The sequence below is a fragment of the Pseudonaja textilis genome, chromosome Z (genome assembly GCF_049901715.1).
Source record: "Pseudonaja textilis isolate UNSWEBS1 chromosome Z, rPseTex1.2, whole genome shotgun sequence".
In the NCBI taxonomy this organism is placed as follows: domain Eukaryota; kingdom Metazoa; phylum Chordata; class Lepidosauria; order Squamata; family Elapidae; genus Pseudonaja; species Pseudonaja textilis.
The window spans coordinates 96745901-96764303 of record NC_142008.1 but is presented as its reverse complement, the minus strand read 5'-3'; the positions used below and the strand labels follow the sequence as shown (position 1 = coordinate 96764303).

At 39.5% G+C, this 18403-nt stretch overlaps 1 protein-coding gene across 4 annotated transcripts in view; it reads right to left on the bottom strand.

The window, feature by feature from the left end:
- Positions 1 to 1495: 1495 nt before the first annotated feature.
- Positions 1496 to 18403, bottom strand: part of TBKBP1 (TBK1 binding protein 1) — a 75310-nt gene continuing 58402 nt past the window's right edge. Inside the window, exons 8-10 of one of the 4 annotated variants that reach the window (XM_026710845.2) lie at positions 5803 to 5918; positions 4141 to 4862; positions 1496 to 2416 (exon numbers count right to left, since the gene is read on the bottom strand). In XM_026710845.2, coding sequence (XP_026566630.1) covers positions 2288 to 2416; positions 4141 to 4862; positions 5803 to 5918 — 967 coding nt within the window. In that variant the 3' untranslated portion in view covers positions 1496 to 2287. Of the gene's footprint in view, positions 2417 to 4140; positions 4863 to 5802; positions 5946 to 18403 lie in introns of all 4 variants that reach the window. The other 3 variants (XM_087917827.1, XM_087917825.1, XM_087917826.1) reach the window with 3 other exon arrangements.

Here is an 18403-nt window from a genome sequence, read left to right as displayed (position 1 = left end):
CCATAGCAACCATTCAGTCCTTTAGATTTCTGCAACCAACATAATTCTGCCAAATTACTTTTCTAAAATATGGATCTTGAGCCAAATTACTTTGAATGTGATATAAGTATTGAAAGTTTCTGTCCGTGTATATATAAATGCTGAATCCACTTAATTGTTTGTATAGTAAGTGGCCTATTTCCTTTTCTAAAAAGGTATGTTCCATCTCACAGTTTTATTTCTATGGCCTCTGAAATTGAAAAAAAACAGGTTAGATTAAAAATACCCAAGCAAGCAGGGTAACTGAAGTTCAGAGAAGTTCAGCACCTTTTCAGCTTTATTTTTTAATGTAATCCCTGACATTCTCTTGTATGACAGTGGTTTCACAGCAGGGAAGGTTTGAAGACCTGATTCTCCTGCTGTTTAGTTTCTCCCTCAGCATGAGAAGAATTTAAATAAAGGATGGGCAAAATATTGATACATATAAAACAGTGAATTAAAATCTGATTAAAGACAAGGGGCGGGGGAATGTGGTGATTTGCAGTCTTAACCAGACAAAGATGGGAAGTAAAAAAAATGTTAATTATTGTTCACCTCCCTTAACCCAGTGCCTCCCCCAGATGCACTGGGTTAGTCATTCCTCAGCATCATGGACATTAGGATGATCAGAATGAAATTCAGCACAGATGGATGTATCTGGCTGAGGGAGGTTGCTTTAAGTCTTATAGAACATAGTTCCAACTGGTTTTATGTGGCCAAAAGGATGGAGCTAGAGAAATGATACTTGAAAGAAGTTTCTATTCTGTTATTTACTTCTAAAATTCAAATTCTCTTTAGTTTCCAAAAAAAAAAAAGATTATAAGTGCCAAAGACTCATGCCTATTGCCCATTGTCAATCTGAGACCTTGAGATAAGGCAGGCTGTAGATCTTAACACATACATTTGTTAATAGAACCTGGAGATAGGAAGACAGTTGCCTCAAGAAGAAGAAGAAGAAAATCCATGCAACTCTTCTCCCCTTCTCCACTTTTTTTTAAAATAAAGCCTGATGTACAGATAGGCTGTTCCAAGGACACTATCCTCATAATAGAGAGGTACCATACATCTGGAAACAAGAGATCAATCAGTACATGACCCTTATCTTAGAGCAGTATAATAAAATATAGGTTTGTAAGGAGAGAGAGAGAAAGGGAGGGAGGGGGAGAGAGAGAGAGAGGGAGAGAGAGAGAGAGAGGGAGAAATATAGTGGTGTCAAATATGGGAAGATGTTTACATTTACACTGTTACCCCAATAATGTTAACATGCTGCCATTGCAAGAGAATAATGAGGCAAAATGTGCAGCTACAGTTATTATATAAGAGCTATCTAAAGCAAGGTGTGAAGTGGTGAAAAATGTGTAAAACAGTCACCAAAATATGGGAATGCTTTCTGGGCTTCTACCTAAGTGTGCAGTTTACAAGCCCTCCAGAACGACTCACAAGAAGCCAACACAAGACAAAAAGAGGAGCTTCTTTTGTGGAAAAAAAGCTTATTATTCAGTGCAATAACATAAGAACGTCCATGCTACACTTTTGGAAGTTGGCTCTATTTCTCAGCAGCATTTCTAAAAGTGGACTTTTAATGTAAAAGACCAACACAAAGACACTTGAACCAGCAATTGGAGGCCAAGGCTTTTTACATCTGTTAAACGACCAACCCCCAAATACCCTTTTGTAGTAGCATAAGAGGCAGAGAAATCAGACCCACTTGGATATCCCTGTGTAAAATAGGCACAAACAAAAACTTTGTGATTTGTTGTGCCTTCAGTGGGTTGGAGTTCATTAATCTGTTCTCCTACCCCACCCCAAAACACGCAAACTTGGGTTATTTTTTACCCATCCTACCCTGAGATCTTTCAGAGACATCAAAACTAAACCATGTAGATAGAGTCAAACCATCACCAGAATAACCTCAGTACTGAGCAATCAGATAGTGAAGGTGACTGGCCCCTGCTAAGCTTAATTCCAGCATATTTCTCATTCCTTTTCCCCACCTTTGTAGCTGGTTGAAGCACTGGAGAAATATTGCAGATCCTGCCCATAAAGAGCAGTAAGGAGAGGCAACCCACTTTAAAAACCAAGGCAAAGAAGACAAGGGAGAGGCAAAAATGTTCACGCTTCAGTCCAATGGAAACTTGGAGGTATTTTAGAGAGAAAGAGCCCCTTGTGGTGCCTCCACTTTTCATGCAGCATCCAAGAAAGGTGGGGTGGGTATGAGGTGGGCAATCTCTTTAAGGAAGCCAGAAGAAGAAGGACGGTGAAACAGACCTCAGATCTTACTGTTCTCCAGGTGTGAATCAATGTGTTTTATCAAAGCATCATCTGGATAACCGATAGGAAAGGCCACCTGGCAGAGAGGACAGCTTCGGATGTCAGAGTCTACTGTTTCCATCAGCAACTAAGGGAAAGAATGCAAAGTAGAAAAAGGTATCATAAAAGTGAACTTATTAAATCTTTATTTTGTATCTATTACATTAATTACCAAGATTCTGAAAGGTGAACCTTTTAGACATACTCCCATAATGGAATGGTGGATAGCCTATGACTCTCTAGGATACATATATAACTATAACTTCCCAGAAATTTCAAAGCCAATGGTGAAGAATGCTAAGAACTGCAATTCAGCAACACTGGGAGAGCCACAGGTTCTCATTCTTAATGTAACAATTTAGCTGGTAACAACTGAAGTTATAAAGTAAAATGTAATCATATTTAAATAAATTTGTGGCTGAAATGAGAGGTTCCCATTATAAAAAAGTGACCACAGTCACAGGCAAAGCATATAACTAGATGAGGAAAACTCCAGAGGGTATACACATTCTGTGAACTATGCTTTTTAGGATCTGCATTCTGATCTCTGAGCATGAAACAATATAATTAAATAACGTCATCCTGTATTTGACATCAACTGTTAGAATAAAACCGATAGTTTAAGTGATTTTTAAATATCACCAAATGTAGCAATTATTTCAAGTATTAGATCTTCCCTATCACTTTATAGCATGTAGTGTTTTGCTGTCATCTGATACTACTGGTGTCACTAAAGTTATTTGCATTTCATTCATCAATGCAATATTATTTTTATCTTCATGAAATATTTATCTATAAAAATTACCAATTTATCTATAAGATGCAACTACTTGTATCTTACAAATAAATTTGTAATTTGTATAGACTACTTAGCTAGTACCCCCTCTTCGGGAGTGGGGTAAATCTTGAAAAATATACATGCAAACTATTATATGTATTTAAGAACAGTGATTAGCATTTTGGGGCCACAGTTAAATTGTCTTCCACTGCTGTTGTTTTAGTTAATTCTATTTTATATAGGACTATAAACATGTTTTTTGCATGGTGCTTTATTGCACAAGCCAGCATGAGAATGCAATTCAAGGTAAGCAATAAAATGTAACCATGTTAACCAAGATAAATATTGAAGATGAGGAAATAATTAAGCTATCATGAACATGCTTATAACCATGATACCAAAATATCATTTCCATCTTTGTTGAAAATAACTGGGCAACTTTAGAGTGCAAACTCGGATCAGAGGTGGTGAAATGTTGCACACTTTTGAAAGGTCAAGCATCTTCCAGAATATCATCAGGAACCACTTAGGTTGGATGTTAATTGCTAAGATTAGGTATGTAATTTGAACAGATTTTTTAAAAATTAAAGTTAAATAATCTACTTGATTCATACTATGGATCACTGCATCTTTTCCAAAAAGGTCATCAACTTTTTGGAAAAAAAGTTGAATTCCTAAGCTTGAGGTTGTGCTCATAACAGTGGGACCCTGATGTATTAGGATCTGCAGAGAAATTGAAATAAAAATATAAAATTTTAACAGGCTCACTGAGGCCTTGTCATTGTATAATTAAAAGATGGTTATCACTATCTTGGGAACATCAGGTCTCACAAATTTTTATTTCTCACAGAAAAGATTAAGTGTTTGGTCTGTGGTATTAAAATATACACCATAAACACTTTGCAGTCTTAGAAAATCTTTGTAGGTAAAATAAATTGGGCAATGAAAGACCATTTAGTTAACTGATTCTGAACTGAGTTCAAATTGGGGTGGGGAAAAGGCAGAGAATACACATGGCATTGGATGTTGCTTACATTGATTGAGGGCCAGGACTGAGCATGCTCAGCCCTGGAGTACGATGCATCAATCCGGTGCATGGAGGTGTCGGGAATGGGGAACCCTGCACAGAAGGAGGCGCAGCGGATACCCCCTACTTCAGGACTGGGGGGGCTTGGGAGGGCCCAGTCGTCTTCATCCGAGGACTGCTTCTCAAAGCGCAAGTGCTCTTCGAAGTTGTCTCTGGCATAAACCTCGCAGTAGGGACGATGCTTTGGTAAGGTGGATATTTCTGGCTGCAGCCAGAGAGAACGGTTCTGTTGATACAGAGCAGCGTCGCTCACCTCCGAGTAGCTTCGACGACCTTGGAAGCTTGCTTTGATGTGATGACTGGAGGGCTTAGAATATCCCAGATCCATAATGTTTCTGTCAGTCCCTGGAGATCTATGTTGTGAAGTCATGGCAGGCGACGAACAATTTTGGACTGGTGAGCAGCGCTGCTGGGCAGAAGACTGGCTAGGTGGTGGAGCTGGAGAACGCCGCTGGCTAACAGGAGACTGGCAAGGAGGGGGGGCTGGGGAACGACGTTGATGTGCAGGGGATTGACCAGGTGGGCCTGGGGAATGCCTCTGTAGGGCTGGAGATTGGCTTTGAGGAGCAGAAGGCCTCCCTTGTTGAGCTGGAGATGTGCATTGGGGACCTGGAGAACCACGTTGCTGGGCAGGCGAATGGCGCTGGGAATGGGGAGAATGCCGCTGACCTGGAACAAAGGACAGAAGAAGAAGTGTTCAAGGATGCATAAGTCATCCACATGACTGACCAACTTCCAAAAGAGGCCTAGATAATTTTGAAACCTCACATGATCTGTATGAGTTAAAGCTTTGGTACTATACACTCATTATATATTAGTTGGTTCTACATAATTCTTAATAGAAAATATGTTTTATTTAAAAATGTGTTAATAGCAAAGACGAAAGGATTTTCAAATTTTCTTGCTCATGATTGAAATTAGAATCATCGTATTTATCAAAGCAGGTGGAAAGGGGTGAAGTACCACCTGTCTCTGCAACATAATACCCTTTCCTTTGCACTTTTACAAGGTAGGTATTCTAAAATCCCACTAGCTAAGTACCCATGCTCTGTGGACATATAGAAATACTTCATCATATGTTATTATAAAGATAGTCAGAATACTTATATCTTAACCATGTATCGTCAATAACTAAGACATACAGTTTTAGTGAATCTATTCCTCTCAAATATGAAACTTTATATCACTGATAGCAGCTAAATTTGGTGATGCTGTAATAAATATGTGTTATTTATTGATTGTTCTTTTTCATTGGTCTGACAGAGATACGTAATACTTGATTGTTGCTAGAAGGAGGAGGAGGAGGAGGAGGAGGAGGAGGAGGAGAAGAAGAAGAAGAAGAAGAAGAAGAAGAAGAAGAAGAAGAAGAAGAAGAAGAAGAAGAAGAAGAAGAAGAAGAAGAAGAAGAAGAAGAAGAAGAAGAAGAAGAAGAAGAAGAAGAAGAAGAGAAGAAAGAAGAAGAAGAAGAAGAAAGAAGAAGAAGAAGAAGAAGAAGAAGAAGAAGAAGAAGAAGAAGAAACCTCACCTCAACCTTCTGTGAACATAGTTTAAGCCTAGTTTGCTGCAGGCTATCTATACAGTCATTCCTTTATGCCCAAATTCCACTCACCATTCATGACCTGCTCCTGCATAAGAGTCCGGAGAATCTGACTTTGAAGAGAAGTTAGGTTTCTTAGGCGGCATAGCTCTTCAGTTAGTTCTGTGTAGGCCAGGGCTAAGTTTACTCTAACAAAAGACAAAAATAGGCAAAGCCTGAAAATATGTCAATAATGAATATTTGAATACAGAAAGCAATTTCTCCCAGCTGTTCTGTTTCCTTTTACTGCAACTTTTCTGGGCCATTATTGGTAGAAAAAGCCATAACAACTTCCTTCAGAGCTGACTTCTGAAGTCAGTCTCACTTACAACTATCATGAGCAAACTATCTTTTCTTCAGTGAGTTAATATACTAAAATCTGATCCACATACAATACTCTTGGCACTACCTCATCCTTCCATTGTACAGATAAGGGAAAAAAGGTTGATTAACCCTACAGATAAAACACTATCTGAACTCAGGATATTTCATACTTCAGGCAGTGGAGATTTCTTCATTCCTTCACAAGGGATTCTGTGCGAGTAGATCTCTAAAATATTTCTGTGCCAAAACAATAGTGGACATGTAATTTGTTAGATTTTGCCATATCTTACAAAAAATGCAGACAATAAGTTTAAGTTGTAAGTTCAAATTTCAGGGGTTTATAACTAGTGGCAGTTAGGTAGCAACAGCAGCACCAGAAATGCTCTGAGCAGCAGTGGGTGATGATTTCAGCACTTATACGTGACATATGTCAACAACATTACCAGAATATTATAAATAAACATTATAAATGAATAAATCAGAGTGTCCTGGAGCATATAAATGTAGGGGATTTTCCAAGGATGCTTTATGAGGCCAACATTGCATCACAAAATAAATTACTCTTATGTGCTGATATAGAAACCAGCTTAGTAACATTATTTCAGTAATGAAAAATTAAGCAATTGGCAAATTTATGGTTATATTGTGGCGCTCTGCCTAATTTCATATGCCCTCTGCAAGGAAAATCCCCTTCCCTGACAACATCTCTTAGGAAACAGGTAAGAAATGAAAGAAAATCATCTATCAGTAAAACTTGATACGAGGTTGTGAATTCCCTTTGTAATTTATCAGGAATGCTTCACAGAGAGTCACTGCAGTGATTACTCCCAGTTGTGTCTCCAATATCAAATAAAGGATAATGTGTAGGTGATGGGGAGTTAGCATGGAGCAGTGGATTTAATTGGCCTAAATGTCATCTTTCTTCAGAGGCCCTAGGAATCTCAGTGAAATAGAGCAGTAGCCCAAGTTTGTCATTTATAGTCTTCAAATAAAGAATATAAAAATATGGCTTAGATTTTATGGTGCAGGTGTATGCAACTGTTGAGAATGAAGCCATGGATAATTCAAATCTGGTTTATGTCCAGATGTAACAGAAGTGCGACTTCCAGAATTGTGGGTCCCTAGGGGGAATAGGAATTCTAGAAATACAATTGGAGGCATCAACTTGAGAAAGGCTATTGTGAAGTTAGTTCTGAGGTCTCAAGATTATTTTAGCAATAATCGCAGCAGTAGGGATAATTCTCATTCCTGGCCTTAATTAATGCTTATTACTTAATGCTAGAGAGGGAAAGATTGAAAGTTCACTTCAGAGGTATAACTTTAGCAAGGATAATTAAGGTAAAAGTTTAATAATTCCCCAGGCCCTTGTCCTACCTAATTTTTACAAGAATCCATGGGAGGCATTTTGAAAAATGGGCAAGCTTCTTCCAAGAAATCTTTTGTGTATCCAAATACTTACTTTTGTCAATTACAATAGTATTTATCAGACCAAATGAATTGTCTACCATTGAGGTAAAGACAAGGACAACTCTTGATGATCATACATTTTCATTGGTTATCAAAGTGAGTCCAAGTTTCAACTGGGACACTTTTCCATCCAGTTTTTTTTAAATAAATAAATAAAAGTATCCTAAAAGTGTACTGCAAGGGTACTGTACCCTTGTCACAATATTCTTAGATGGTTTGCCATTAGTGGTACGACATTCTAATAATGTTTTGGATAAAACGTAGGTTTAGATCCAAGATCCGTGTGTGCAAAGAAAGCAGGAAATAGAATCATAATAATAATAAAGTTCTCCAATGCTTTTCCATTTGAACATGGATAATATCTTGGATATGTCAACAACCATCTTCTCAGTATAGTGGAGGGTTTAAAGAAAGGGTTGATTCCGTTCTGCCAAACTTTTGTTGCTGTTGAAAATATATTGCTCATATACGAAATTGAAATAGGACAGACAAAGTATAAATATAATAATTAGAAAGACATGGAAACTTAGAGAAAGATATATAATTGAATTTAGATAGGTGTGAGAATTAAAAACAAGGTTGAGAAAACTAAGGGAGAGAAAACATTACGGAGAAAATGTTAAAATATTAATAAGAGATGGAATAGAACACAAAGATGAATATGAAATTGAGTTTGTGTCTGTATGGAGAAGTGATAACCCAGGATCATGCTATTCTCAAAAAAAGATGTTTTATTTGTATTATAGTTTGTGAAAACCCAAATAAAATTTATTTTTTAAAAAAGAAAATATATTGCTCATGAATCCCTTCAGAGGGGATAATGGTTTCTCCAATATTCAGCAGCTTTATTGGAAGTTTAAGATCAATGCTGAAATTAAACAGCTGCGAATATTTCATTAAGAATTGAATCACTATTATAGAATAAGCAGTGTGTCATATAAAAGAAAAAATAAGTTCCCAGTAGGGCTTGACGATGAATCTTACTGCCAAAAATAACACTTCCATTTCTAAGATAGCATCATATTTTAACTAACTTTTGTCCTTATAACACCTTTTATTAAAGTCTGATTTTAAGTCTGATACCCCTGAACTCGAGCTCCATTTAGGAATTTAGAACCACTTAACAAAACACCATGTGTGTTAAGCAAACAAAAAGCCAGGGGTCTACCAATGTACTCACCACTGAAAAGGTAATTTATTTGTGTGAGGGCACAGAAACTGGGAAGCCCCCATTCTTTCCAAACTTATAATAAACTGGGGATTTCCCCCCCCCCAATACAATTTGGTATGAGGGAGGATATTAGTATGGGGAAAATCAGAGATTTAGCAGGATGAGAAAGATACTCACTCTTTTTGGAGCCTGCAAAAAGGAGGACAATTTCCATTTGTAGCCCGTTTTGGAAGGCTACGAAACAAGTTTTGGATGATTTTTTTTTTAATTAGGTCCACCCCAAAGGAGGAAATTGTTAACTTCCCTTCCTCTATTTGTTACAACCTCAGTAATTACAAGGCTCTCCGTAACTCAGCAGAATATATGATACGAGGTAAGCCTTCCAGGGGAGATGTGGGATCTCCAATTTGAAATGCTATCTTGGGATCAAGGTGATAGAGCAGCTTCAAGGTACTTCTGGTCAATTCTGAGTCCTACTGTAACAAAACTTTCTCCACCCATAACTTGATGATGGCCAGACAGATCTGGCCTGTACAACCAAGATCAGGCTGGGCAAGGCAATGATGTCTCCTTATCTATTGACTGGCAGGCTGTCATCCAACAGCCTTGTTTAGAGTTCACTAATCCTAACTCTGCTGCTCTGAATACTAATTCACCAACAAAGGTACTCAACCTACCTGATTTTTCCAGGATAATCAGCTCATGATCCCCCATATTTAGGCAATAAGCGGTGCTGAGGCTAGAAGGAACTTCTTCTCAGTGATAGCACTAGCCCTTTGGAACGGCCACCCAGCTGAAATTAGACTGACTCCTTAATTACTTTCCATAGAGACTTTCAACCACTATTTCACAAAATAGTGTTTGGTAATTTTGCTCTCACTCCCTGGAAAACTTTTTGTTTAGTTTATTTGCTGTGGATTTCTTTTTGTTTCAGTTTTGACTGTTGGAGTTAATAGTCTGTTTTGATTGTTGACAATTGCAAGATACCTAGTTAATTCCAGCTTGAATTTTTAATTTCTTTAATAATGGCAATTTATTCTGTTTATTTTGTGCATCTATATTTCTTTGTTGAAGCCGGAAGATACAGAGAAGTAAGAAGATTAAACTCTCTTGAGAATTTTTGTGCTGCTTATTAATAACTGAGATTGATAGGAGAACGACAGGGTGAAACCCTGGAGGTTACAACTTTCTTCACCAAGACATTGTAGCTGATTGTACTGTGCAAAAACCAGGAAATCTGGTTAAGAGAAAAGTTGGCAATACAATAATAATAATAATGGAATATATATATATTTTGCATGCAAGTCTGCTGAAATATGAATCCTTTTTCACCTTCCTCTTTTATTCTCACTCATTCATCTGCTGTACCCACTTGATATTTTTAAAGATGAGATTTTTTTAAAATACACAAATAAGAAGAAAATAAGTTCCTGATTCTCATGATTACAACAGGAAAAATAAACCTTAAGTACTAATGCCAAATGAAGGGAGTAGAACTGCAACAATTGTGGTTTTGTGTCCTCAACTGCAACCACTAGCACAACTATGTGGTTTAGTTACATGCTTGGTTAAGTTAAATTTTACCTAGAGACTAATGAAACCACTATGTTTGCATGTCAAGGCCCCAATCCAGAAAATCATTGATGTAAAATAGATATATATGTTGTACCAGGTCTCTTATAGTCCTTACCAAAGCCCTTTAAACTGGGTCAGTATTATTCTTCCCACACTACTGATATGGCAGAAAGATTTTGAAGAAACAATTCTTCCATGGCAGTTTTCCACAACCATGGTATCTGCCAGGGATATGACTTTATAGTCCTAGAATTCCACAACCAGCATGCAATTGCAAAGAATTCTGCAAGTTGTAAGCTATGTAAGTTGTAAGTTATGTATTTTGTGATTATGCATATTTGAATCCTTCTGCTGTTGCATCTATGCATAAAATTGCTGGATTGTTTGAATTTTTTTTATTCTGTTCAAAGTCTATGGACATTCTTCTGTTCAGCTGTGTCCAATTCTCAGAGACTGCTTGGGCAAATCCCTACAGTTTTGTTAGCAAGAATTTTCAGAAGTGATTTGTTTTTGCTTCCTTCCTAGAGCTAAGAGAAAATTACTGACTGATTAAGTCACCCACCTGGTTTCATGCTTAAAGCAGGACTAGAATTCACAATCTCCTGGTTTCTAGCCTGATGCTTAATTATTACTCCAAACTGGCTGAACATTTGTTTGTTTGGATAGGCTTAAAGTGAGCAACAGAAAATTTGGGCTCAGTTGTGATAGTAAGTAAAGGACTACCACTACTGATACATGTATATGATATTGTATGCCAAGATAGGTGTTCCGGACTAGCAGGCTCGAAAGCCTGCAACTCTGATTAGCCCGCTAATAGCGGATCGTGATTGGTCACCTCAGACTGATCCGACTGGCTAGTAAATGGGCTGCCGCGATTAGCCCAGCCAAGTGCGGCAAACTCAAATGACTGCCTAGCTGTGGCTAGGCAGTCATTAACTACTAGCCGCAGCCAACCCTATATAAGGGGCTGCTGCGGCTGGGATATTTTGCTCAGATCTGAAGTCACTAATAAAGAGCTGTTGTTGCTATCTGAGTCTTGTCTCCGTTCTTGGACCCATCCTCCCAGATTTAACACTGGCGACGAGGATGGGATTCGGAGACAACGAAGCCTACTGAACACTCGCTGAAGCTGAAGGAGCATGTGGCTGACACAGCGCAAACATCGGTGACATGGCCAGCAGTGCTATACCACCTGCCCCTTTCAATCCAGCCAGCGAGGACTAGGACTCATATATGGACAGATTTCAAATGTTCCTGGAGTCCAACAACCTTAAAGATGCCACGCCCAGCAAGAAACGAGCAGTCTTTCTAACGCATTGCGGACCTGCCGTTTTTAAAATGGCTAAAGCACTTGCGAAACCGGCTGAAGTCAAAACGATGGACTGGGATACCCTTGCTCCCATCCTTCGCAACCATTACGCCCCAGCAGTACCGACTCTCATTCGCAGGCACGAGTTTTACCAGAGGGATCAGCGTGAAGGTGAGAGCATCGGGGATTTCGTGGCTGACCTGAGAAACCTGGGTGGATTATGTGGCTTCGCCAATCTAGAAGAAGCCATGAGAGACCGAATTGTCCTTGGCCTGAGAGATCCAACTGTCCAAAGCAAGATCATGGCCAAAGGAGACATTTCCCTTGCAGATTCCATAGCAGACACTACTGCAGCTGAAGCCACTCGTAAATCAGCAGCACGAATGCGCCGAACCAGTGGGGCCAACTGCCAACCCACCAACGATGCTGGGAAGCCTTCAGACAAATACACATCGGCCACCCATCATGAAGATGTTGAATCCGCCTCAGACAGTGAGGAGGAAGAAGTCCACAGACTCCGGTCAGAACATGAGCAACCAGACCAGCGGGGTCATAAATTGAACTACCAATGTGCCAGATGCGGTGGAAACCACCCACGATCCGAATGCAGATTCCTAGATACCATCTGTCGTTTTTGTGAAAAACGAGGACATATTGCTAAGGTATGCAGAAATAAAAGAGGCTCCAGCCCCAGACGGAGAGGGAACAGCCCGAAAAGAACCGATGGCAACCCCACCATGCAGAGGGACCACCCTAGCAACCAGTGGAACCAGTACAACAGACCCCGAAGGTTTACTGGCGTACCCAGACGAGAAGAGGCTCATCAGACCATCACCATCGGCCACGCTTCATCACTAGATACAAAGAAAATCCGTGTAGAAGTCACCATCAAAAATAAACCGTGCATCATGGAATAGACTCCGGGTCTTCCCTATCCATGGTATCCTGGAAAACCCTCAAACAACTGATTCCCAACATCCGCCGCCAAGATCTCAGCAGTCAGAGACTCATACTAAAAGATTACCAAGGCAACCGGATTCCAGTCACGGGCACCAGCCATTTCCAGGTCTCTTTCAAGGGACATACTACAATACTACCACTCACCATTGTTGATAGAGACTGACCAAGCCTACTAGGCCTTCAGTAGTTCACGCCATTAGGAATCGGAATGGCTGGCATCCACCATACCGAAGATGATGACTGGGAAGCGGCCCTCGTCCAAGATTTCCGATAAGTTTTCAGCGAAAATTTAGGCAAGTACAAAGGGTCCCCTATTTCATTTAATCTCCGCCCTGACATTGTGCCCATTCGCCTAAAACCACGCTGAGTTCCCTTTGCTCTCAAACCCAAAATTGATGAGCAACTGGACAAATTAATTGCACAAGGCGTGTTAGAGCCCATTGATCATGCCCGATGGGAGACACCAATTGTCACCCCCATAAAGCCTGACGGGTCCTTGAGAATCTGTGGAGACTACAAGGCCACCCTCAATCACGCACTGCAGCAGAGCGCCTATCCAATACCAGTCGTTCAGCATCTCCTACATTCACTTGGGGGTGGCAGAATATTCGCAAAACTTGATCTGGCCCAAGCTTATCAATAGCTGCCAGTTGATGCCGAAACCGCCGAAGCCCAAACTATAGTTACACATCAAGGCGCATTCAAATGTAACAGGCTCCAGTTTGGAGTCAGCGTAGCACCGGGCATTTTTCAAAGCCTGATGGAGAGACTATTGCAGGGCATAAAAGGGGTCGTGCCCTATTTTGATGATGTGTTAATAGCCGCCCCAACAAAGAATCATTTAGAGAAATGCCTCAGAACAGTCCTACAAAGGTTCAAAGATGCTGGCCTCAAGGTTAAAAAGGAAAAGTGCCAGTTATGCACAGAAAGGGTTGGATTTCTTGGCTACCTCCTTGACAAACAAGGAATTCACCCTACAGAAAAGAAATTGGCAGCCATCAAAAATGCCCCAAGACCCAAAAACAAAACAGACCTTCAAGCCTTCCTGGGACTCATTAACTTTTATAACATTTTTCTACCCCAGAAGGCGACCGTTGCTGAACCCCTTCATAGACTCCTCGATAAAAGGGCCTCCTGGATTTGGGGATGACGGGAGGAACATGCTTTCCAACAAGTAAAAGACCTTCTCACTTCAGATGCAGTGCTCATACAATATAACGAAACACTCCCATTGACTGTTACTTGTGACGCCTCACCTTTTGGGGTGGGGGCCATCCTGAGCCACATCCTACCAAACGGTACCGAGGCACCAATTGCATTTTTTTCGAGAACCTTGTCAAAAACAGAAAGAAACTATAGCCACTTAGACAAGGAAGCCCTTGCAATTGTATCTGCAATCAAAAGGTTCCACGAATATGTATATGGGAGATCATTTTCCATCATCACAGATCATAAACCATTACTTGGCATCCTGGCAGGCGACAAACCTACTCCACACATTCTATCCCCCAGAATGACACGGTGGTCGGAGTTCCTAGCTGCCTACGACTATCAACTAAGGCATCGCCCTGGAAAATCTATTCCCCACGCAGACGCCTTGAGCCGCTCTCCACTACCTGAACTGCAAGATGACCCAGCTCCCACGTTACCAATACTACAAATTGAGACAATTCCCTCACCACCACTAACTGCACAGGACATCACCCTTGAAACCAAAAAAGACTCATGTTTGGCACGAGTTCTTGGCTGGGTGGAGAGGGGATGGCCAGAAAACGAGCCCAAGGAAACCTTTAAACCCTTCAAAAACAGACGAACAGAACTTTTCTCACAAAGAGGGTGCCTATTATGGGGAGACCGAGTGGTCATACCAGCTAAACTACAAAAAAAAGGTCCTACAAATGCTACATGATGGACACCCGGGCATTGTGCGTATGAAAGCACTGGTGAGGAGTTACGCCTGGTGGCCAGGTATGGACAAACAAATTGAAACCTGGGTCACCTCCTGTAACAGATGCCAAGAAACCCGCTCGGCCCCACCAAAAGCTCCACCAGCAGAATGGGAAACACTCAGAGGTCCCTGGTCACATATTCATATTGACTTTGCGGGACCTACTAAAGGACACACTTTCCTAATAACAGTTGACGCATATTCTAACTGGCTCAAGGTTAATAAAATGAAAACAACCACTACAGATGCAGTCATCAAGAAATTGAACAGACTCTTTGCAACACATGGCCTACCCGATGTCCTGGTGTCCGACAATGGCCCCCAATTTACTGCCTTAGCCTTCGAACAATACCTAGCATACTGGGGCATCCGACACGCACTGACATCGCCGGCTCATCCAGTGGCGAATGGTAGGGCTGAACGAATGGTAGGGCTGAACGACACCAGGGGGGGAGGGGAAGCCGTGAATCCTGTAATAGAACCAACATCTGTCCCACCAGAACTAACCGAAGATCACCACATCATAGCTTACAATACTTTCCAACTGTAGTTGAGCCTGGGCAAATGAACACTTCACCTAGAAGCAGCAGCCAAGCAGGTTCAGCGAGCCCGGGGAGCCATAGCAGTAGCAACGAAGCTGATGACTCAATCACCCCGAGGTCACCAGAGGAGAGTCATAACTATGGCACTGGTTCACCGTTCCAGATAGATCCAGCAAGCAGTCCGTCTGAACCCGAAATTGAACACGGACAATTGGAATTACGCAAGTCAGGTAGACAGGTGCGAAGACCCGCCTACCTGCGAGACTACATAACCCCGCCCCTTAAACGGAACTGAGAGGGGAGGGGTGTTCCGGACTAGCAGGCTCAAAAGCCTGCAACTCTGATTGGCCTGCTAATAGCGGATCATGATTGGTCACCTCAGACTGATCCGATTGGCTAGTAAACGGGCTGCCGCGATTGGCCCAGCCAAGCGCGGCAACCTCAAATCGCAGTCATTGGCTGCCTAGCCGCAGCCAACCCTATATAAGGGGCTGCTGCGGCTGGGATATTTCGCTCAGATCTGAAGTCACTAATAAAGAGCTGTTGTTGCTGTCTGTCTTGTCTCCATTCTTGGACCCATCTTCCCAGATTTAACAATAGGTATGAGTCCCCTCACTTAAGAAGACTTCAGTCTTTTTTTTTTTAAAGAGCAAACAAAATAGGCATAAATGTTATGATTTCAAGTGTCTGGATTTTATGGGGTTTCAGCTGTAAGGCTGATCATCTTAGATATGATGGACCAGAATCAGTATCCTCACTGGTAGGTATAGCCTAAATATCTGGAAAACAACAATTTCAAAATGACTAATTTATGGCCTGATCAGATTGCTTATTCCTTCAGGAGCAAGAAGGAACTGCACTTTTTCCTCATGCCAACATTGTGAAGAAGAATTAAATTAAATTAAATAGCTGCTTCTTTCCTCATACAGTCTATGGTCATGTAAACATTTGCTCATATCATCTCTACCAATTCATTCATTAATTTAGCTGCAGCCGTTTTCATTCTGTGACTCTCTCTCTTTGGTAGCTAACTTCAGTCTAGTGCCTTTGAGATGAGCTAGGAAGATGCTGTATATAGTATTTGTTATAATTTCTGAAGATATTTAAAAAAGCAAATTATGCAGAAATATATTAACATAATTATGAATGCAATATGTTTAGCTAATCCCTCAAAAATGGTCTGTGGAAGAGACTCAAATATCCATTCATTTACCAGATGTTTTTGAGCCAATCAGTATCTGCTAATCTCCAATTAACAAAGACTACTTTGATTGTTCTTTTTAGAGAAAGGTATAAAGCTATCTCAATGGCCTAGAAAAATATGCTTATGTTATAACATAAAAGATCTATCTGTACATGACAAATTTGATAAAATCAGAATCAGAAAACCAAAAATAAAGAATATTAAAATACTACATATTTATGTATATGTAATTTGATGCAACACAACTTGCTATATAACTTGCTTTTGCTATATCTGTTTTGTAGCTTGGTCATAAATATACTGGCAAACCCAGATCAAAGAAACATGATAAATTTATAAACTGAGAAGGCGCTTTACATGGTTTCTAAAAGGTTTGTGTGGGTCTCTAAGAGTTGCAACAAAAATTGTCCCATAACTGTTAATTTTATTGGGGTAGAAAGGGACCATCATTTAACATAGGGAGAAGAGTCAAATAGTAGTATTTAATTTATTTAAATTTCATGCACCAATATGAAATATATAATGCTATATTAATTTAATTTTAATTTTCTTCTCTTTAGATTATTGTAAAATGCTTGATTACCTCTGGATTTTTCCTCACTCCATATAAATTTACTAACAGTTTATTACCATTCTCTCTGATATTCTGATTAATGTCATTTGAAGTGAATAATTTATCTTGGATAATAACAGCTATTTTTATGCTTATCTAAACTATTCCTTTTAATCAAAGGTCGCTAACCTTTTGGGCAGCAAGGACCGATTCCATGGACAAAAAGTTTTTCTGTAGTTTTTCTGAAGGGTGTGGTTTCATGTGCTGCCTACATCCTGTAGATGGGCTTCCTTGTTTGCATGGACCACAGGGATGAAATTCAACCACCTTGGCCTGGCTCAGGAGTTGTGTAGGGACAATCTGAATCGGTAAAAAAATCACCCCTGGTTGCTATTACTATTATACCAAGCCACGCCCACAGACCCAGTAGGGGAAAATTTTGAATTTCACCCCTGGTGGACCGGTTTCTGGCATGCCACAGACGAGTTCTGGTCCACAGACCAGGAATTTGGGACTCCTGCTTTAAATAATCTAATGCAATATTTACAGTATGGTCTCCTATATTCCACTCAAAAACAACATGTTGCCTTTCATTTAGTTTTAACTTTTATTTTATTATTTATTATTTTATTTCACTTGTACTGATGTTATTGCTAAATTTTATATTTTGTATTTAAGTTTAATTGTTGTAACCATGTTTGGCTTATGTTTTGAGTGTTAATGCAAACAGAAACAGGGAACTATAAATTCAACAAATAAACAAAGAAGCAAACAAGCAAACCGTCTACAATCAAAAAAAAGTTACATACCTCTACAGTTAAAATAAAATCTTGCCATAATACAAGTAAAATCTTTCAGTTGTTAAAAAACAAGGTGACCATCAATACTTCTTTAAAACTTAGCCTATAGTCTTTATTAAAATTCCTTGACTTATGTTAAATAAATACAGTTAAGATAGCAGACGAACTGGATTCTTGTGAAGAGAGTATATGTCAAAATAAACTTTATTTCATGGGACTGTTTGCTACCAATGTCACAGTCCTGTTTGTAAAGACATATTTTAGATCGCCATATTAACTTACTTTTGTAATGCTTCACTATATTGCTCTCAGTTAAGAAAAAAAATCACCTATTTGAATTTTTAATTCAAAATATCTCAAAAAGCACATCTTTTCTTTTAGTTCTTTATCATCAAACCACAGCTATATATCTCAAAATCCACTCATTCGTTTTTTTAAAAATGTTAAAATACATTTTCTAAATTATTATTTTTTAAACAAATTCACTACAGTAAGAATCCATATTTAATATGGGAACTTTTAAATCATATCAAAACATTACACAGAAAAGCCCAATGATTAATATATTTAATTCCATAATAAAAAAAAAATATTTGTTCACATAAAATGTTTAAAGGGGCAACAGTTATACTTGCATAGCACATGAAGCTTGCTTGATTTTATCCATATTTAATATTTTGTAGTTTAATATATTGTGTGAAAATCCTGTTGTTTACTTAGTTTATGGTTAAATATAATATGCAAACCCAGAAAATGAGCTTATTCAGAATGAAATAAAATG